The sequence below is a fragment of the Leptonychotes weddellii genome, chromosome 16 (genome assembly GCF_054177405.1).
Source record: "Leptonychotes weddellii isolate Sample4059 chromosome 16, ASM5417740v2, whole genome shotgun sequence".
In the NCBI taxonomy this organism is placed as follows: Eukaryota; Metazoa; Chordata; class Mammalia; order Carnivora; family Phocidae; genus Leptonychotes; species Leptonychotes weddellii.
In genome coordinates, this window is record NC_138384.1 from 34,036,840 (window position 1) to 34,059,277 (window position 22,438).

Genomic DNA, 22,438 nt, shown 5'->3' on the forward strand with positions numbered 1-22,438 from the left:
TGAAGATGATGATGGTGAAGTTGGTGACAGTGGTGGTGGTGAAGATGATGATGGTGATGATGAAGGTGATGATGATGACAGTGGTCACTGTTGGTGGTGATGATGATGATGATGGTGATGATGATGGTGATGATGACAGTGGTCACAGTGGTGGTGGTGAAGATGATGACGGTGAAGTTGGTGACAGTGGTGGTGGTGAAGATGATGATGGTGATAAGGATGGTGATGATGAAAAAGAAGATGATGATGATAATGGGAATGATGGAGATGGTGATGATGACAGTTGTTACCTGTTTTCTGTTTTATTTTTTGAGAGCTTGTCTGCCTGACACGTCCATGGTCTTCACAACCACCCCATAGGAGGTTGTCCGAATTCCATCCCAGCACGTTTGCCTGATGGGCAAATAGTGGGCCAGGAACTCAGACTGGAAGTCTTCTCTACCCTGAAAAGATAACCAGGGGCACACTTTGTGGGTGTTTTCCTTTCCTGTCTGCTGTGCTCATGATCTGCCGTCAATTACGGGCTATAGCTTCAACCCAGACTCCAAAAGCCAACATGCATTCGCCCTTGAGAATTTTGAAATCGTCCAAAGTCTTCAAAGAGAGGATACTTTTTATTCCTTTTCTTCTTCTGAGTCCTCCAACTCCCATCCCCCAGTGCGGAAGCTGTCTGGGACTCTGTGGGACCGTGTGTTGAAGCTGGTCCACCGGGGTCCCATTCACCATCCGAGGCTGCGAGGGCCCTGACTTTGACCCACATTCCATGCACGAGGGGAAGTTGGGGAGTTCGACCATACTCTCCAACTCGGCTCTCCTGGTCACACAGTCACCATACTCCATGGCCCTATTTGAATATCATCTTTCCATTAAAAAAATTCAGCAAGGATTTAACTGTTTCTGGCCCTGTCTCGTAGCATTGTCTACACATCAGTCAAAACGGAACAGGTCACCCGAACTGCCCTCCTGTTTATCTATTAATCATCTGGCAAATAAACCACTCAGTATCCTGCCCACCTCAGTAATGTTTGTGATGTAATTTGTTTGGATGCCCAAATGTCACCAGCGTTGATTGTAAGAGATGAAAAAATGTACTTGCTCAGCATAGCAAGCTCTAGGCCAAAATGTAAGCATGAAATCTCTGGTTTATTTTTGTAATAATGTTTACAGCTGTTTAATGACCCTGAAAAGGTTCAGTAGTCTGGTGTTCTGTATTTCAGAACAGGAGTGTATTATGCTTATAACAACCTTGGTTAAACAGTTTGAGCTACAACAATTGGAAAATAGTATTTAATAAGAAACCATTGTATTCTAGGTGAAGTTGTCTTAATTACTGCTTTCCCAAAGTGTAAGAAAGCAAGATGGGTTGTGGGGAAGATGCAGAGGGTCACTTGAGCCCGCAGAAAGGGGGTCCAACTGCTACCAGAACTGCGTGCCATGAGCCCCACGTTGGCGTTTGGAGCCCTTGCCGGGAACCCACGTCCCTCCCCTGCCCAGCAGTTGGGAGCGGTAGGACTCCTGTACATTTTCCGAAGCGGCACTTCTACCCACATTGATAAAAAAGGGAATATTTAGTTGTGCTTGGCTAGACAACAATATTTGATTTTTAAAAACCCAGTTGAAATGGTTATTTTGAAAGTCATTTCATTTCCCAACTATTCTTTTTCATGGTATAAGGATAAAACTCTTTCATGCAACTTACTGGCAAGATCTATATTTTTTGGACTATTCATAAGATTACTTTCTTTTTTCTGTGCTAGCAAAATGAAACTGTGTTTTTGTGTAAAATTTATTTAGACTCGTAGCAGCTGGTATTTCTGGTGTCCTGATAGTTTTAAATTTCATTTTGAGTGAAAGATACAATTAGGTTCTCTATTGGAAGAGTTAAGTGAAAACTTTTGTTGTTGGTATCACAGGAAATAGTTTTGAAGGCAGAAATACAAAATCAAAATAACCATTAACACCATCAAAGGCAGCTGAATGGCTCACTGTACCTGCAATGATGGGAATGATGAGACAGAATGTATTTTGATAATCTGCTCACCCAACGGTGGGTTCCCTGTGCTGAGAATACCCTGGTATGAAATGCAAAATGGCACAGCCCGAGAAGAAAACCTCTAGCCTTCAGAAGCTTTCAACTGGGGCCCTGCCCGTGCTCAGAGGTGGGGCCCAGGCATTTCCACATGGTGGTGAGGAATGCCATGGTGGCTGGGACTCACCCCATGCCTGGTTCTTTGTCAATATTGACAGTTGCCTTGAGGACCAGCAGTGCCCCACCGTGACCCTGGGGAGCAGGCAAGATCAGGACGGGGGTGGAATGTTGGAGTGTTTCCATGGTGGGGGGCGGGGCGCAGTGTACCCGATTTAGCCGTTTACAGTGGCCTCTAACTGTCCAGACTTGGCTGCCTTTCTTTCCACAGTCAGGTAAATTACATATGCCTCGGTTCCTTCCATGAGTCAACCAGGGTGTATTGATCTTCTTCCTGATACGCTTTGGGCTGGGGCCCTGAGCTGAAGGCCAGGGGCAAGCTGTTCTCAGGGTTTGGGTGTTTGTTTACTTGCTTTTAATTGTACCGAGGGTTTTCCTACCTGGGTGGGAGGGTCAGAGGAGTTACTGTAAAGGTTCCTCAGAAGGGATTGCCTTAAGCCCAGGATCACGGCCAGCACTGTCCTGGCTCCTGGCTTCCTCGTGGGGGTCCCTCAGCTGCTGGATGGTGGGATAATGAGGCTGGAGCTGGGGCCAGGGAGAGAAGGATAGCTTGGGCACATGGGATCAAGTGCTCCCTGGTACTGCTGTCCACGTGTGGGGAAGGGTGCTGCCTGTGGATTTCATCTGCCCGAGTTATCAGGACAGAGGAAGTGTCCTGCGACACTGACAGCCATTCGCTACAGGGCCTGGGAAGGAATAGTGTGGTTCCAAAGGGAAGGCACTCCCCCTGTGCTTGCTCCCTGAGGGCTAGGGGAAAGGAGTAACACCTCCTTCCATCAGAGTGGCGAGCCCTGGCAGGCAGCCTCACTTCTCTGGCTCCGTGAGCTCTTAGGGCTGCGGTGGGATCCAATCCCTTAACAGTGGGATCTGTGATCCCTGAGTTTTCCAGGGTGTGCATTTGTATAAGTTTCTAGAGCGCTACTGCTTAGGGAATCTCTGCCTTTCACCCAACACAGACATACTCATGCACACACACACACACACCCCTATATGCCAAAGCCGTCGTGGTTACTCCTTTGTCTAAACTGTGAGTTCAGCCTCTCTGAGCCTTTTCATTGCGTCCCGTTATTGATGGCCTTGCCTGTGCTGGCCCCTTGGACCACAGAGGCCCTCGATGGCAGGTACATAGAAGGCCCTGGCAAGTATTTACTGAGTGACTGACATAAGGGGTAAATGAATTCCGGATGGGTGAAGTGTCAAGGCTGGAGAAATTGGGGCCGACCCAGGTTTTGTGAGTCCCAGGCCGGGCCTGGGGCCAGCTCATCCCGCCTGGGTTGCTTTGGCCCAGGGACAGCACACCAATTACCCCATGCTCTTTCCAAGAACTCACGCTCCCCTTTCTTGCTCTGAGTTAGGCGGCTGGTATTGGTTATGACTGACCCATCGCAGGGCCTGCACCTGCTCACGGAATCATGGGGTGGTGGGGCTCACCAAACATTTGGAGATAATCATCTGGCAAGGCCATTCTTCACAGTGGGGCTCTGTGCGGGCTTCGCCTGGGCTCACTCGAGGGGCCAAGGGCTGTAATCCTCGGAGCATCTCCTTGAGAGCTGGCCAGCTCTGCCAAAATTTTGAGTTCTCCTGTGGGTCCCCCGATGAGTGGTCAAGTTCTCAAGGGGATCGCTGCTCAGTGGTGGTCCAGGCCTGGGATAGTCACCATGGGCACATATAATGAGAGAGCTGGTGGTGCGGGTGGCTCTCCCTTGGCGGTGTTTGAACCCGCAGGTTCTAGGTTAGCCAGAGACCCTTCCAAGTCTGACAAAATCTGATAGTGGATGTTCATGGCCTTGTGTGAAAGCTGAGTTTGGGTCGCATGAGGTTGGGAGGAGAGTGTTTCTCTTACAGGGGTAGCTTTCTTTTATGGGCTATGTTTATAGAGTCTCTTCACTCATTCATCCTTTTGGCCAGAAAATGCTGAACTTACAGTGGGCCAGCTCTGCCCTGGGCCTGGAGGCTTCCACTGTGATCATGACCTCATGGAAAAGAAGCACATTTGTAAAGGTCAACAACAAAACTTTGCCCTAGTGGTAAGTGCTGTGAAGAAGGAAATAAGGTGATGGGTGAAGAGAGGCTGGGGGTGACAGCCTCCGACGAGGGAGGCATGGTGCTCTTTGTGAGAAGGGGCTATGTGAGCTCAGACCTGCATGAGGGGACAAGGAGCCGACTGTACCTTTGCACATTCTAGAACATTCTTCCTCTCCTCAGCTGAGGCTTCAGCAATGGCACCTGAAGACCAGTTCCTTAAAAAAGCTTTGTTGACTGAAAAAAAATTTTTTTAACATAATAAAAGAGTTCTATATCCAAACCTAACTTGAAAACTCCCCATATTCATTATTTAACAAATTGAGCTGTTACTTACCCAGCACGAATGGGGACGGGGGATGGTCTTCAACTTGATGCCCCTCATCCAGCCTGATTTGTAGTCTCGCTGTATTTCACATTCAGCCTCCTCTCCCTCCTGCTGAATTGGCTCAGCTCATCAGCAGCAACCTGAAAATAGCCTGTCTTTCTGGATTCATGTCTTCAGAGAAGGCCAACTGGGCAGCCGTTGGACGTGGGCCAACCATGTTGGCTTTGGACTTTCCAAACTTCCCCAGAGCTGTTGGGTGGAATTCTGAGCACTCCCAAGTGGCTTCAGGGTCATGATCCGTGTTTGCTTGGGAGAGGAGCCAGCACAGCTGGATGGAGCTTGAAGGTGGAGAAGGGGCTCCAGAGAGGGCCCTGGGGGCTGTTAGAGTCCTTGCCTGGGGTCCTCCAGGCACCAGTCCTGCCTTAGCAACTTCTACCCACTGGGCCTGCTCCTCCCTGCTGGTCAGTGGGTGCTGTGAGCCCTGCGGCTGGCCAGTCTTGTCCACCACAGTGTCCTGAGCGCCAGGGACAGGGCCTGGCATACAGAGGGAACTCAGCAAGTTTGGTGAATGAATGCAAGAATCTCCATGACAAAATACTCCTTTCTGACCAGCCTCCAAAATGGACTTTTTTTTTTTTTTTAAATTTCCGTGTAGACTGCCACCAGAAACAAAAAGGAAAGATGGCGACTTGGAAGCGTTCTTCTTCTACAAGTGACCAAGTGTGTACGAATGTGTGCAGGTGTCCATGTCATCATTCATGGCCACCGCTAGCCGGTGATTGCAGTTTTTCTCTCTCCTACAAATAAACATTCATGTCTTTTTCTTCCCTCCCTTGCAAGACGGACTCATAGCCCCTGTCCTCTTGCCAAGGAAGCTAGGTCTCCCATTGGAGACCCTCCATGCCAGTCGCAGTCTGCCTGGCAGGAGGCCTGGTAGGTAGCAGACCCCCCACCCCCCAGGGCTGAATGCATTTCCTGCACAGTTGAGCTCTGTCCCCACCAGTCCCCCGAGGGAACTGCTTGGCCCAGGAATCAGTCCTGGCTGGGGTTAAGAGCTGCTCCTAGACCACCTGGCTGGCCAACACATGTAAACACTGGGATGTGCAAAAACGGTTCCAATGGCAGGAAGCAAATTTGGACTCCTTCAACTGGAAGACAGATCTGGAAATAGAAGGACCCAGGCATGGGTTCATTGCCTTTCAAAGTTGAGCTCCTCGCATGCTGTGATGCGGAGAGGGGGGCAGGCGTGCGCGGCGTTCCTTCCACCCTTCCCCCAAGCAGTGTGGCCTTCGCAGGTCTGCACAGGCTGGGGAGCGGGCAGAGAGGAGCACTGAAAGCAATTATGCAGACCAGCTTTGAGTGTTAGTGTTTAACAAACAGCTTTGAGTTCTAATTTTCTGCAAAACACATACTGCAGGTACAATTTGTACTCATTACTGTATACTGGGAAAGTTATTAAAAACACTCAAACTTGGTTGAGACTTCCTATGGCATCATCCCTGGATTTTAATTGGTTTTTATCTAGTTCTATAAAGGATCTCTTTAAACCCAGTCAAAGTCCCTGCCTGGGATATCATGCCAGTGGAAGGACAGGGAGAGCCCATTAAATGGTGTAAGTCTTCGCCCCCCACCCAAAAATGAACAGTCTCGACGATCCACTAAGATTCCATCACCAGATAATTTATACTTCTTTTGATGGGCACAGTTACCAAATGACAAAATAACAGTGTTTCGTAACATAAGGGTTAAATCTTAATCTCTGAGGTTTGCAAAGCCGCTACTCGCAGTCTCCTTAAAATTTAATATACCTCGTTAATGCTTCCTTGCAAACACTGAAGGATTTTTATGATTATAATCATGTGTTACAGCACCTAGTACTGTTTCTAAGCAGCATACTAATCAGCTTAATGAGATATTACTGCACTTTTTGTTGACTAAAGCAAAATCCCTTTTATTGTTCTAAAGCCTATCCTTTACTTTATTTTTTCCCAAAACATTATCTTGTTTTATTATGTACCAGTAAATATCATGCCATTGGGTTTTTTTTTTTTATTTTGGGGGGCCAAATCATAAAATAATCTCTTTCATCTCAGACTGGCGAATGTATTGAATATAGTCACCGGAAACAAAAGTTCCGAGTGAGTCTCTGGTCTTGCAGTGAAAGCCATTCTGCTCTGGGGCAAACTCTGAACGGAACCAACAGGTGCAGGTGCTACAAGGGGGACAGGAGGAAAAGTTTAACACGTAGACCTTTGATTTGTTATTAGGTGTTGAAAGTGGTAAAACATTAATAATTTAAACGTGAATGAATAATTGCAGTCGGTAAATAGAAAATACAAGGAAGACGATCTATCGCCAAAACAAATTGGAGGAGCAATGCCATATTGCATAATTGGCATTTAATAATTCATCTTTTTATTATTGTTTTTGACTATAATTCCTTCGCATTATTATGTGTAGGTAAGGCATGAAATGCAAATCCCTCCCCAGCTGACGCTGTTGATTCGCTGCGCCACGGTACCTGGCACAGATCTGAACTCTCGCTTTATTTTCAGGGATGGAAGAAGCCAGTCTGTGCCTTGGAGTGTCCTCGGCGGCGCCCGAAGCTGAGCCCCACCTGAGCGGCCCTGTCCTCAACGGCCAGTATGCCATGAGTCAGAAGTTGCACCAGATCACCTCCCAGCTCAGCCATGCCTTCCCCGAGCTGCATCCACGGCCCAACCCGGAAGAGAAGACCCCTGCGCCGCTCGACGAGAAGGCCCACGTGCCCTTGAGTGGCCAGCCCATGGGCAGTCAGATGGCGCTCCTGGCCAACCAGCTGGGCCGGGACGTCGACACCAGCCTCAACGGGCGGGTGGACCTGCAGCAGTTCCTCAACGGGCAGAACCTGGGCATCATGTCCCAGATGAGCGACATCGAGGACGATGCCCGCAAAAACCGCAAGTACCCGTGCCCGCTGTGCGGCAAGCGTTTCCGCTTCAACAGCATCCTCTCCCTGCACATGCGCACTCACACCGGCGAGAAGCCCTTCAAGTGTCCCTACTGCGACCACCGGGCGGCGCAGAAGGGCAACCTCAAGATTCACCTGCGGACCCACAAGCTGGGCAACCTGGGGAAGGGGCGCGGGCGGGTGCGCGAGGAGAACCGCCTGCTGCACGAGCTGGAGGAGCGGGCCATCCTGCGGGACAAGCAGATGAAGAGCAGCCTGCTGCAGCCCCGGCCGGACCTGAAGCCGCTGCCGCACGCCCAGCCGGCCCCTCTGGCCACCTGCAACCTGGCCCTGCCCGCCAACCACAGCGTGCCCGACGCGGCCAACCCGGTGCCCTCACCCAAGCCGGCCAGCGTGCAGGAGGACGCGGTGGTCCCGGCCGCCGGCTTCCGTTGCACCTTCTGTAAGGGCAAGTTCAAGAAGCGCGAGGAGCTGGACCGCCACATCCGCATCCTGCACAAGCCCTACAAGTGTACGCTGTGCGACTTCGCCGCCTCGCAGGAGGAGGAGCTCATCAGCCACGTGGAGAAGGCCCACATCACCGCCGAGTCGGCGCAGGGCCAGGGCCCCAACGGCGGCGGGGAGCAGTCGGCCAACGAGTTCCGCTGCGAGGTGTGCGGGCAGGTGTTCAGCCAGGCGTGGTTCCTGAAGGGCCACATGCGGAAGCACAAAGACTCCTTCGAGCACTGCTGCCAGATCTGCGGCCGCCGCTTCAAGGAGCCCTGGTTCCTCAAGAACCACATGAAGGTCCACCTCAACAAGCTGTCGGTGAAGAACAAGTCCCCCAGTGACCCAGAGGTGCCCGTGCCCGTGGGCGGCATGTCCCAGGAGGCCCACGCCAACCTGTATTCCAGGTACCTGTCCTGCCTGCAGAGCGGCTTCATGGCCCCGGACAAAGCCAGCCTGAGCGAGCCCAGCCAGCTCTACAGCAAAGGGGAGCTGCCCATGAAGGAGCGGGAGGTCCTGGGGAAGCTGCTGTCCCCTATCTCCAGCATGGCCCACGGTGTCCCCGAGGGCGACAAGCACTCCCTCCTGGGATGCCTCAACCTCGTGCCGCCGCTGAAATCCAGCTGCATCGAGCGGTTGCAGGCGGCTGCCAAAGCTGCCGAGATGGACCCCGTGAACAGCTACCAGGCTTGGCAGCTCATGGCCAGGGGCATGGCCATGGAACACGGCTTCTTGTCTAAAGAGCATCAGCTACAGCGCAACCACGAAGACACTTTGGCAAACGCCGGAGTGATGTTTGATAAGGAGAAGCGGGAGTACGTGTTAGTGGGAGCAGATGGCTCCAAGCAGAAAATGCCTGCTGATTTGGTTCACAGCACTAAAGTGGGCAATCAGAGAGACCTGCCAAATAAGCTCGACCCTTTAGAAGGCAGTCGGGATTTTTTGTCACACGGGCTGAACCAGGCGCTCGACTATAATCTGCAGGGCCCCGGGAACATGAAGGAGAAGCCCACCGAGTGCCCCGACTGCGGCCGGGTGTTCCGCACCTACCACCAGGTGGTCGTACACTCCCGCGTCCACAAACGGGACCGCAAGGGCGACGAGGACGGGCTGCATGTGGGCCTGGACGAGCGGCGCGGCTCGGGCAGTGACCAGGAGTCCCAGTCGGTGAGCCGCTCTACCACGCCGGGCTCCTCCAACGTCACTGAGGAGAGCGGGGCCGGCGGCGGGCTCTCCCAGACCGGGAGTGCCCAGGAGGACAGCCCGCACCCCTCCTCGCCGTCCTCCTCAGGTAGGCTGCCAGGGAAGATGGGGGACGAGCGGCTGGTACGCGGGCTCTCCCCATCCAGGGGGCCTGGCTCCACGCAGACCTCGGGGGGCGGGGAGGGGGGCGGGAAGGGCCTTCACTGCTTTTCCAAGTCAGTCCTGTAGACCACAGCCTATGTGGACCTTGCCTTTCTGCCCTGCCTCAAGGGAAGGCTAGCATTTCATGAGTCCTTGGCCTTCCCTTGAACACTGGCCGCCCGGAAGGAGAGTTGATCCTCCTGTGTGGTAGAGATGGCCAGTTGGTACGCTCGCCAACAGGTAGAGCCTGCCCTTCCTCAGCAATGGCCTGCCCGACCCCATTTTATGCCCCTCCCCCCCTCCCCCCATTCGTCATCACCTCGTCTGTGGAACCTGGGAGCTGGTGTTCTGGCTCCATCCATGGATGTGAAGGTGTAAGTTCAGACCCTCACCATCTTTCCCCCTAAGTATGTTCCCACAGTTGTCTCACTTGGGCACCCCACTCTCCCTCCCCCAGGCCAAACCTGTCTCCCGTCCCCTTCCAAAAATTACAGCTTGCCTCACCTGCCAGGCCCCTGTAAGCTGAAGAACCACACCACTCTCCTCTGACGGTTTGGAAAAACACAGAGGTTTGAAACACAGATGCACGACTGCGTGTCTTAAATTGTACTGTGTTACACGGGCGATACAGCTTTGGGGTCTAAAATAGCAAAGCAGAAAATCTGTCATCAGAATGTCTGTGAAATGCTGAAGCTTCCTGGCCCGCTTGGGGGAAAGGGAAAAAAAAAAAAAAAAGAAGCCCCAAAAACAACAACAACAAAAAAAGCCCACCAGCCGAAGACAGCTAAATTAAAATCGCTACCTAACAGCAGGTAAGCTTGTTGCCTGCATCCATATTTTCAAAGTCCCTTTCTAATGGATGGTAAATTGAAAGTTATATCTCTAGCCCTTTATAAAGAAAGCATCTCGCTAATACTGTAATCATTCTGCAGCCTAACAACAGAGGAAATCATGCCATAACAAATACCCTGTTACTAATGGCAACATTGATTTCTGCAATCAGCCATTAAGTCTAGAAAATGAAAGACAGTTTGAGGCACCTCAAGGCACCGCATTGCCCACTGTTAAAGGCATGGCGGCACACTGGTGAGGGTCATTTCGGTAAAGTTTTCTTTTTTCTCTCTTTTTCCTTTTTCCCCTTCTGGGTTTCGATAAATATTTTCGTACTGGAAGCAGTTGGCTTCCGTAGTTATTAAGGAGATGCCTGTTTAGTTTGGTCATTATTGTCATGCTTCAGCATCCCCTTCTTCCAGGACAAAATTAGTATTAAAATAAAGCGGGAGTCTGCGGGCTTATTACAAACCAGTAAAGAATTGTTAACACGCATAAATCTGAGCTGCACATTCCAGAGATTCCGATAGCACTTAATGCCGCTGTTTAAATACCCATGAAACACACTGTCTACTCCTGGAGTCCTAGACTCGCTTGCGATTTATTTCTGGTGAGGCCCTCTGGCAGAGTCTGACCAGGAACGCGAGCACCGCGGAGGGGTGAGGCCACGGCACGCCGAGTGACCGCTGCACCGACCGTACGAGATGCCAGGGAGGGGTGTGCGAGTTTCCCCAGCCTGACGGCAGGAACTCCAGCAAAACGGATCTCTCGTGCGTGCAGGGGCAGCCAAGTGCCAGGCGGGCCCCCCTCGGTCGGGAGGCACAATTTCCGCCCTCCTAGGGAGAGGTCCCTCGTTCTGGGGAGCGCCCTCTCACTGTTTTTGGATCCGGGGCCTTTAAGGGGCAGAAAGCTGAGGGCAGACTGGCTCGCCTAAGTTTTTGGAGTGATGTGGGGTTAACATTGACAGATTTTCATCCCTCTCCCAGACCCGCTGAAATGAAAAGGTCTCAGCAGAATATTCCGGCACCAAATGTTCGGCTTTATTAATGACGTGTTTACCATGTTTTTCCCACCTTCTGGCCAAGTGATAGCCTCATGCTATTCTATCTCTGTAGTTTCCATATCTGTAAATACTCTGGTGCAAAAACGCATTTTGCTTAAAAGAACCAACCGGGCTTACAACTCAAAGGAGAATTATTCTTGAGTTGTGGTTATCTTCTCACTTTTATTTCCCTCATTGAAGTATTTTACAATTGTGAATACTGATTCTTTCATTTCTGGTTGACTTCTTTGTTTTCTTCATATTCAAATTAGACCCTTTCATAATTTTCCGACTAAGTAGGAAAATTGATGGCATACCAATATGCAGGCCAAATCAGCCGCACGCCTGGGGCATTCAGGTTTTCCTGGGATTAGGACCCTTAACCAAATCTGGTTAGTCTTCCCTCTGATTTCTAACAAGTATGACTCATATAGAGTGCGATTAAAATAAGCATTTAAATAAAAATCTTGACACAATAGGCATTTTTATTATTACCTGTTAGAGAGAAACCTGCAAGGTGAAGGGGGAAAAAAAAATCTTTAAGCCCTTAAGTAAAGAAAGGAGTACTTATTAAGGCTTCTATTAAGAAATAACTGCAAAACACGGTTTTACAAATTTCTCAGACTGCATAACAATGTCGCAAAACTTAATTTGCATCACTTGATTCTTTTTTTGTTGAAAACTGGGTCAGTAGGGCCTGAGAAACTATTTTTTCAGATCTTAACCAGTGAATTCTTCTTTATAAATCGCTGCTCTTAACATGATAGTAGTTCTGAATTCATCATAAAAAACCTTTTTACAGAGAGCCTCTTAGAACAGATCTCCAGAAGAAGGCTTACAATGAGTGGCAGAGACGTCCTTTGTTATCTGATGTAATTCTTTGCAAAGGAGGATTGGGAACGGAGTGGCTGTTTAAAAATGTCTTGCTCAGACCGAGACGAAGAAGGGGTCAAGTTTGCAATCAAACAGTTACTGCCGAGATGGGCGACTGTCACTGGCTAGGCTAATGTGGGATGCAGCTGTTTGTTATGTGAGCAAAAGAATGTTTGAATCAGTGAACATGTGAAAGTGATTCCAGTGAACCAGAAAATGTGTTTGTTCTTTGGCTCTCCAAACTGCTGAGAACCGAGCTTAAGATCAACCGCGAAAACTAGGACCTTTGACAAATTGAGAGGTCATATTTTCTAACAGAAAATGGACAAAACCAGTCACATGGATCACTTCCCCATCTTTCCCCTTTGTTTTATTTTTGTTGTTGTTGTTGTTGATTTGACTTCCCAGTAATTTCACACCATCGTAGATGTTGTTTCTGCCTCTGTGTACGGCGCAAAGGGAAACTATTTGGAAAGCAGCAGCTTATAAATTTTTACTCTTTTATGACATTTAGAAAGCTGTTTTGACGCTCCCTCGTTTTCTGGCTTGCGTGCAAACGCTCCGATGGCATTAATCTCTGCATCTCTCCCTAAAACCTCGACTAAGACTGTGCTCAGCTCTGAGCTTTACTCTGAGCCAGAAGACGACCAAAGTTCTGTTTCTTTGGGTTTTGCCTTGGAAATCACGCTCAGAATAATTAAAACTTAATGTACTAAGAAACGATACTGTTCATTATATCCAACAGGGCAGTTACCTTCTGCATTCCCCATAATTTTGGAGAGGGGCTAATTGAAGTGTTGATGGTAGGAAGGGGGTAATTGAATGCGTTGACCCTCTGTTCATTAAATAAAGTCGGCTAAGTTACGTGATCAATGGAAAGCCAGGGAGAGATGCAAAGATGAAAACAGTGTTAACCCCTGCTACTTCTGGTATAATATTTTGAGATGGTCAAGGATTATTTGATCAGCTGGGCTGGAAGCCTTGTGGGGTCTTCTTTTGTTGCCTGAGCCGCATTCCTGAAATGCTGGGTCTCCAATCCTGTGTAGGCCCATTGACCAAGGCATCAAAGGCCTTTATCCTGGGCTCCCTTGCATTCACATCGGGCGTACAGTGATATGATAGATTTTCTTTCTTTTCCACCTCTTTTTCTGACGTGGTTCCTCCTCCCTGCCCCCATTCCTGATAACCACTGCCTGCTCCACACAAACAAATCTGGGCACCCCAAAGAAGGAGGGGGGGAAGAAAAAGAAAAAGAAAAAAATTTAAGTCTGAGGATTAAGATCTTCATTTTTTTTTTTTTTTTGCTTGTGCATTCCAATTGTTCTTAAAATATTTGGCAATGTCAATTAGTAACTGAGCAGAGTTAGCTGATGAACACAATTTTCCAGTAGACTGAGCACCCTATTGTTGCCGAGCGAACAGCAGATTTCTGAGGTCATTATCATTCGCTGGTTGCTTGGCCCAGCTGCTTCCTGCTGCAAAAGCCAAACTTTATACTGGAGCTCGGGGATGGCGTGCAGCAACAGGGGGCTGGGAGGGGGAAGAGGGGAGCTGGCTGCAGAGCCGAAGACAGTCATTATCAGCAGAGGAAACAGAAAGTAAAAGTTTCCAGGCAATTCCAGGAAAACTGCCCTATCAGGCTTCTTCCTCCTGTTCCTCGGCAAGCACCTTCAGCCTCCAGGCAGGGAATTCAAAGGACCAGGGGACGCCCCGTGGGCATTGTGGCAACTAATCTCTTTGCTGAGCAGAACTTTGGAAAACAATAATCCCATTTACAAATTTACTTAAAAATTGTTAACCCCATCTGAGGCATGTGAGTGATCCCTCCTAGATAGACTCCTTCATTTGTATTAAAAACAGAAAAAAAGAAAAACAAGTCCCTTTTCGAAGATGGAATGACTTTCTTGAAATTAGCAAACTTGAGGATGACAAACAGGGAATATTGTGTCATTTTCCAGAGGGACCTTTTGAGCAGATAATAGTCTGGAATTCCTTGTAAAATCAAATTTACTGTGGAAGGCTCCCCCTGCCCTTTCCAGCTTCCCTGTTTTTGCTGCCCCCCCCCTCCCACCCCCTAATTTGGGAGCTGGTTCAGTGAGATGAAAAGCTGCACTTTTTTAAAGCTCAGCTGTTAAAACGGAGCGCCATATGCAGCCCTTCCATCCCCGATGTGGAAGTGTGTGCAGGCGGCCGCTGTGTTTGTGGAGATTTACGGAGGCTCGGCTGTGTGTGCCGAAGCTGTCGCCGGGCGGACGCTGGGGGCCTTTCCCGCCCGCACGGTGGCCCCCCGCCTAGGCTAACTGGGCTGACTCCTGGCGGGGGTTGGACGGGGCGGAGGTCAGAGGGCCAGGTGGCCTCCCTCTGGTCTCTCACCTTTCCGCTGGGTCTGGGCACCCAGGGAGCAGGGATTCAGATGCTTTTCCTCCTGATCTAGGAGCCAGATGCCTACCAGCAGACTCCTTTTTATACACTTCCCCTTCACTGCGTGCACTTTGATTCTCTTGTGTCCAGAAGGAATGATATGGGGGCACTCGGTACCACTCTGGGGCTTTTCCTGCCTCTCTCGCCCCCTTGCATGGAGCTGCAAATCCCACCTGCACAGGGCTGCCCGATGGCGCTGTCACTTAGCATTTCAGAAAGAGATAAATTATACTGGCTCTAAAAGTCTTCACATTGGGAGTGTGATATAAAGACGGGTGACGTAAAATCCCAGAAGCAAAGCCTCCTCGACGGTCCTGTAGATTCCCAGGACGGACACCGTTTTGTGGGGGTAGGATCCGACTCCTGGCCTCAGGGTCCCTCGGCCCTGTTGTTTGCGGCTCACCACCTCAACTTGCCCATCCTCATGGTGGGCACCGCGTGGCCAGGGTCCCCCCTCAAGTGCTCCACAAGGCGCTGCGTTCCCACCCAGCGCTCTGAGAGGCCCGAAGTGCTCACTGGGCGTCCCTTCTGTAACACACATTAACTCCAGGAACGTATGCATTTATTTAATTCTAAATTTGATGGTAGTAAGAAAAGCACAGATTCGCTGAGGACAGGTTACAACACGGCAAAGATAAGCAGGCAGCTTTCAAAATAGAGTGTGGAGTGTTATCCACATGATTCCCATTGATTGGAACGGGAGGTCCCACGCTTGGGTTCTGGCCACCACCTTGGGTGTGTTGGGGTGGCAGTCGGCAGTGTGCCTTACAGATGGCCACGTGTGGCCAGAAGCAGGCAGGGATCATGGGATTCTAGGAGCCGCCTTTCACCCACTCTCTCCCTGTGCCTTCAGGTACCTGGGAATGTACGGCCCGTGACGTCAGCCTCTGGGCAGCCTCTGTCTGGAGGAAGCTGAGGTCCTCCTGTTCACTCAGATCCCTTATGCTTTGAATCCCTTCTCTGGCATGAAGCTTTGGACCCCACTTAGAAGAAGCCCACTCTTGAGGACGTGTGGCATGAAAGGCTTCCTTGCCTTATACCTCAGCCATTTCCTGCATCTGCCCTCCTCGAAGAGAAGATTCTGGAAGGGGGCTCTGCTATCTCAGGGGGGGTGGAGTCAGGGGCAAGCTTCAACTGGCCCTCAAGATGCCACTGGGCTCACGAGGGAGACCACTAGGATGCATGGGGCTCCTGAGATGGAGGGCAGAGGGAATCCTGGGGAAAGATCCGTGTTGGGAGCACTTTGCTGCCTTCTGAGCCTGTGAGGTCAGAGGAGGAGTGAGCGGTTAACTCCTTTAACTGCCGAGTTGCTTTGGAGCATTGATGGTAGGGGAGGAGAAACACCTGCAGAGATCAGGAGATTGGATTTGTGCAGACATCCCAAATTCGTGATGACTGGGCTGGGACCTTTGCCGTCTGCGCCCCTTGGGCTTGCTTACTGCCTTTCTGGGTTTCTCATCTCCCTCTGCCTCCCTGTCCTCAGGCTCCTCCCTCCACGTTTGCAGACTGGGCTGGCCCACTGAGGAAGGACGAAGGGGTGCAGAGAGGAAAGGGGGCTCTCCAGCAGGGTGCGGGGCAGGTGGTGGGGGAGGCTCTCTGTTCTCCCCAGGAAGTGAGCCTCGCAGCAGCTGAAAGGAGCCTTGGGTCCCGCTTGCCTCTTCCTGGCAGGACGGGGCTACAGCAACATTTACTTAAGCTGTGGAGTTTGGCACTGCTGCCTCCAGGAACCATCTGGAAAGCCCTTCTCAGAAAGCCATGGACCCTCCCAGAAGAGCTCAGCGGAGCAGGACTTGGGCAGAGCTTTGGGGCTTTTTTTTTTGCCCCCTCAGGCAGAACCTGAGCATGGAGGCACCTGAGCAGGGTGTGGGGCATGGGGGTGGCAGGTCCTCTGGGAGCCGCGTGGGTGACACAGGTCCCCTCTGGCTGGCTCGTGGCTTTTCTCTCCAGTGGGCGGGCCTCCCCACTTAAGTCCCGAGGCATATCTGGTTTAGCTTTTCTTTGTCAGGAGTGCACTCGATTTCCTGGGGTTGTGTTTCCATTTACGTATTTTGTATTGCGCTCCACTCACTGTTTTCCCCTGAGTCCTGGTATGTCGTGGGGACGAAGGTGCGGAGCCAGCCAAGGCTGTTGTGGTTAGTTACTGACACCACCCGTAATAACAGGGTTTGTTAACATAATGTGAGAAATGAATGGTGCGCCCCTAAACTCTACTGGGGAGACAGGACCGAGAACCCGAGGCTTGGCTTGTGACAAACAGGGCCAAGCTAAGCACAGAGATTTGCCACCATCCTTTCCCTGATCCACAGCTTCAAAAAAGGCTGCAGAGCCCCAAAACAATGCGTGTCTGAGCACTCCCGACGGCTACCTGATGGGTGGGCCGAGGCACAAAGGGAGCTGGGCAGACCACAGGTGGGATTCACGTGCTCAGCTTTGTTTTCTTCTCCCGCCAAGGGAAGGTGGTCCGGGGCCTGGCTTCTTGGGGGACCCATCTCCTTGTTGCCGTGAGCCTTGGGATTTTGTGGGGCATGTGACATGTGTTGGAGAGAAGCATGAGGCAGAGCACAAGCTGACTCCTTGGCTGGGCTGCCCACTGCACCGTGTTGAGGTGGGGGCGGCCCAGCCAGGTGCTGGAAGGAGGACATGGGTGCTGGGTGGGCTTGGCTTTCAGCACCTGGTCGCTTGCTTCGAGAGGCTGGGGTCAGTTTTCAGCTTTTCCTGGGAGGCAGCCCACCTTTGGGAAACTCTCCTGTGTTTGACCCTGTGCCTTGGGTCCAGAACATTCCACAGAGGAATCCATTCTTTCTCTGGTGGAGGCAGCTTGTTGGACTGGAATTCGGGTAGCCACCTGTTTTGTCTTCTTGTCTGACCTCAGCTCCAAAGCCATTTGATGTGTGACGAAACAGGACCCCACCACGAAGCTCTCTTCACCTCATTAAAGTAATGCCTCGAAACTCTCAACTCAGTGGTTGTCGTCTGTGGTTTTTGGACACCCTTGGTTGGTCTTCAATCATCTTGAGAGGCATTTTGGAATATTTCCAACTTGCTTATGTTTAGTTCAACATAAAATATATGCAGTGGTTGTTTCCTTGAAGACCGAGACAGCTTCGTGTGTCTCTTCATCGCTAAATATGTTCTGTTGAATTTGTTGCTAAAATAGGTGTTTTAATTTTTTTTTTTAAGTAATTTGCCCTGAAAAATCGAAGCCATCCCTTAGCAGAGCTGAGGTGTGACATAAAATAATTGCTATTGTGGGAGGCAGGTTGGCAGGGCTGGGTCCATTCTCAGCTGAGGCCTGACCCCCTCTGAAAAATCCCTTACGGGTGACCTTCAAACCCTTTCCACCTGGCATCCGTCAAGAGCGATGCTTCCTGACTTCTTTGTTGCTATTGCTGTCGTCCAATGACATTTTTGTCATTTTACTCGTCTTGGGCATTTAGAAAATATGGATAAATAAAAATAACTTTTAAATATGTATGCTCACCACCACTCAGAGATAATCAGCACATCCTTTTCCAGTCCCTCTGTGGACCTAGAGATGTATTTAGCAAGATAGGATCATACTGCACATAATTCTATATGCTATAGTTTTTACTTAAATATATACCATTTATTTTTTGTCATTGAATATTCTACACAAGGGTCAGCAAACTTTTTCTGTACAGGGCCAAATAATAAATATTTTAGGTGCTGCAGGCCATATGGTCTCTGTTTTAACTACTCACTTCCGTCATAAATGGAAGTGTGTGATAGTCTCCCAATAAAACTTTATTTACAAAAACAAGTAGCAGGTGGATTTGGCCCATGAGCTGTCCTTTGCAGACTCCTGTTCTCTAGTAATAGCTATGCATTTTTTTTTTTTAAAGCTTCACACAAGTAATATGTTCTTTGAGAAAATATTAGAAATATAGAGAAGCAAAGGGAAAAAAATCGGCATCTATAAAATGGTTTAGGCAATCCCCTACCTGCAGAGCATAATAGGACTTGCTTCCATTTTGTCTTTCCTGCACCTAATCTTTCTGATCATCTGCACAATTATTTTCTTAGGGAAGCTCCCAGGAGTGGAATCTCTGGTTGCAGGCAGGCCACCCTGAGGCTGCAGATGTGTATTACGGGGCGTTGCATCCTGAGGCCATTTCTTCCTGTAGTTTTTACCGCGAGAAAGTTCCTTCCAGGGTTCAGTTGAAATCTGTCTCCCCGAGGCTAGGCAGTTCACTGTCACCAGGCCTCTCTGCAACTCATCTGTGCATCAAATACTCATTGGTTCGTTCATTCATTCATTCATTCATTCAAGGACCAAATGCTTATGAAGTAGGGTCTGAACCGAGCAATGTCCCAGGTACTAGGGATGCAAAGGTGAGTAGAGATACACATGGGCATCCAGAGGCGCAGAGCCCAGGAGGCCTGGGCATGTCATTAAACAGAGTGAGAGAGACCCTCGCGGGGGCCCACCCTATGGCCTGGAGGAGCACCAATGCACCTTGGCGCCCACATTTGCTCCCGAGGAACCTCAGAGGGTGAAGGGACCTCCTCCGTCACCTAAGTGAGTCCTTCGGCAGGCCATGCCTTCCCCCTGCAGGATCTGGCCGATCTGGCAACTTCTGGGGGGAAGCAGACGCCCCAGCTCAACCACGGGGTCTGGCTGTGAACTGGAGTTGGAGTTACTTTCTTGCTGCGGCAGAGGCCCTGTAGGGAAATCCGGCGGGCGCTTTTGAGGAAGGCCCCCCGGGCAGGGAAGCGGCAGAAGGGGAACCTGGCGGGGGGGCTGCAGCTTTGCCGCAGGGGTGTTGGGTAGTCCCCCACACCCCACATGACTGGAGTGGGGTGGGGAAGTCTAGAAGGCTCTGAGGCCCCCTTCATCTCCTCTGTCCCCTCCTCTCCTCTCCCCTTCCTTCCCAAACCTTTCCATGGCCCAGGGGTGACTTCCAAGTGTCTCATCCACTGTTCCCTGAGCCGAGAACTGAGGAAGTTCGTAAAGTCCGAGGATTTGGTGGATTTCTTGTTGATATTTGTGTCTGAGCCTCGAGTGGGTGGCGAGGCGGCATCATCCCTGCAGGGCCAGGGGGCCTGGTGAGACCCTCGTTTATTTCCTTTCCAGCCGGATGCCTTCCCAGTTGTGCTGTCCCTGTCTGAGGCCTACGTGCCATGGGGATAGTCAGAGTCCTGCTGCTGGGAGGGCACCGCCAGGGCCCTCACCCAGTGGGGCCAGTCGAAGGCCTGCTTTCCCATTCCTCCCAGTGGGCACGACGGAGGGCTCTGGTGCTGGCCCTTAGGAGCTGTGTGGCCCAGTTAGGGCCACTCAGCCTCTCTGTGCTGCAGTTTTCATGGTGCATTTGTCTTTCTATAAAAGGCTTAGCACAGTTCCTGGCACGAGGAAGTGCTCACTAAATGTGGCCTGTTACTAAGATTCTTTCTGCACTATGCAATACCAAAACAAGTGGGTAAAAAGTGAGAAACTTGGCCAGTGGCTTGGTTGTTGGAGTTCACAGGGCCAAAGGGCCAGCCTCGATGGTTTAATCTCATAGGATCTAGTTGACATTTGCCAGGGTCCTGAGGGAAGCGGTGGGATCAGTTGGGCTTGTCCCAGCATTTTCACTGGAGGATGATTGGGGTCCTTCTGACACTGTCCTGGGAAGGCAACTCCCCTCCTTCACACAGGCCACTGCCAGGTGGTCCTTTCTCTGCCCACTTTCCTCCCATATTTTGTTGCCACAAATGAATCCCAATTCAAACTGTCTTTACAACTATAACTACAGAGATTCAGTAGTTCAAGTCACTGAAAGATCTGGGGATTGGTCTGACTCTAAGTGATGGAGATTTAGCCAATGGTGTTCCCAAGATTTCCTCTCCTCGTAGTGGCAAAAAGGCTACCACAGCTGAGACCTCACATCGGCATACCACCAGTCAAAGGAGCACTCTCTTCTGGAGGCCCAGCAATTATTCCCTTGCATTTTGTTACATCTTAATGTGTTATTATGCCCATTTCTGAGTCAGTCACTGTGGCCAGGGGAATGGGATGCACCTGCTTATGTCAAGCAAGGCTTACCTTTGGGTGAGGGGTGGGGGATCTCATCCAGCCCAGTAGCTGTGAATGGGAAAGACGAGTTTTTCCCGTAGAGATTCGGATGAAGGAGGCCTGGAGCCTGAGCAAAACTGTCCAAAATGTCACAGCTCCGAGGTCCTGTCAGCAGCAGAAACATCTTCCCTCTCGTTCGGGACATTAGAGACATGTCCCGGCCTCCCAAGCAAGGGGGCTAAGGGCCTGTCCGGGGCTGCCCTGCCCTTCGCCCAGGACTTTCAGGGATAGGACGGACCACACTGTGCAGGAGAACAGTTCATTAGTGATTGTCTGCAGGTGCCCATTTCTGTTTCTTCTCTTCTTGTGCTAAATGACAACAGCCCCTAGAGTCAACTGGCATGTCTTCCTGTATGTCCCCTGTGTGCCCAGGGCTGTTTCCCGGGCACACCAGGGGCGGGATGGGGCTGGCAAGGGAGAGAAGGTGTGATTTCCTGATGCGGAGGTGAAGGTAGCGTGGCTTTGGGGAGCGGTGCCTGCAGCAGAGAGCGGGGAGAGCGCAGAGCACCCACGGTCACCTGCACGGGTCCTGGCAAAGAGTGAAGCCCGGGGCTTGGGACGGCCTTCCCAAGCGAAGAGGAGCAGCTCGGTACTTTCCTTCCACCTCCTCCACTTCTGCTGCCTCCTCCGCAGGTAGAAACATGGTGATCACATAAAAGCGTGCACGTGTCCTAGGTCTGAGAGGACAAGGTGGGACAGGAAACTACAGGTGCCTACTGACTGCCCCCTCCCCCCCAAGGGGCCAGGCATCGCTAGCCCCGCTCCTAGGCTGAGCAGAGGGAGCCTTTACACCAACACTGGGCCCTGGTTTCCGAGTGTTCCACAGAAGGCACCACTGGGACCTGGCCTTGCCAGAGCCTGCAGTCTGGCCGGGAGAGCATGCCATCAGATGAGCAAACTGAGGGACGGGGAGGCTGTATTGAGTTAGGAAGGTAGGAAGTGGTAGAGCTGGGATTGAAGCCCACCTCCGTCTGAACCCTTGCCTTTTAATTCCACTCTTGGGTCATGCTGGGAATGGGGCAAATGGCGCGGAAGGCGAAGGTCCTGCTCGCCTGCCCCATCTCCAGTTCCAGGCTGGCCAAGACCAGCTCTGCTGAGTCAGGCTCTGGGGAACGCAGACTTGACTCCTTCCCTCTGGCCCAGTACTGGCTCAGCCCTGCTGAGGACTGACAGGGGCCCACCCCGAGCTCCACACTGAATCTTGAAGTCATCTCCCAAGCCTGGGGTTGCAGATACCTGCCCCCTCCCCACCCCCTAATCAGGGTCACACGCACCACAGGTCACGAGTCCTCAGAACATGTCCTCAGGGTGCCCCTAGTGGCCCAAGATGGGGAGAATGAGGCCATAGGAACATGGCGTGGTGGGTGGGGACCTGGTTCGGACTTAGCAGATCCAGCTCTCGGTCTGTGGGAGCTTGCCTGGGTCTCAGTTTCCCTTGGCCTTCCAAACGCTAAGCTGCTCGGCCAGCATCATTTACATGCCCTCCTTTGCAGGCTGGCGTGGGAAGGGGGTCTGCTATGGGTGGGGGCACACAGGACGGGACAGAGAGCGCGGGCAGAGGGTCACCACTGGCCCGAGCCGGCACTAGCTGGTGAGCAGACCCAGAGATCTCCAGCCAGAGTGGGCTCTCTCCCGCCACGCTCCTCTCTGTGAGGAAAGAGGGGGAGATCCCCCACTGGCAGATGAAGAGAAAGAGAAGGGGAGGTCTCTAATCCTCCTCCCTCTGAGGTGTAAATTAGGAGGACAGTTCTCTTCTGGGAAGACTTTCAGAGGAGGGGCTGTGGAGTTCTTTGTTGTCGTGCGTCATGGCACGGAAGGCTGAACCAAGTGGCCTCTTCACCCTGGCCAGTGCCGTGGAGAAT

At 51.2% G+C, this 22,438-nt stretch overlaps 1 protein-coding gene across 4 annotated transcripts in view; it reads left to right on the plus strand.

Annotated features, from left to right (window-relative positions):
- ZNF536 (zinc finger protein 536) overlaps nt 1–22,438 on the plus strand; it is a 407,924-nt gene that overhangs the window by 182,998 nt on the left and 202,488 nt on the right. For all 4 annotated transcript variants that reach the window (XM_081806658.1, XM_081806659.1, XM_081806660.1 and 1 more), the window contains one exon: nt 7,112–9,283. In XM_081806658.1, the coding sequence (XP_081662784.1) occupies nt 7,114–9,283 (2,170 nt within the window). In that variant the 5' untranslated portion in view covers nt 7,112–7,113. The remainder of the gene's footprint in view (nt 1–7,111; nt 9,284–22,438) is intronic.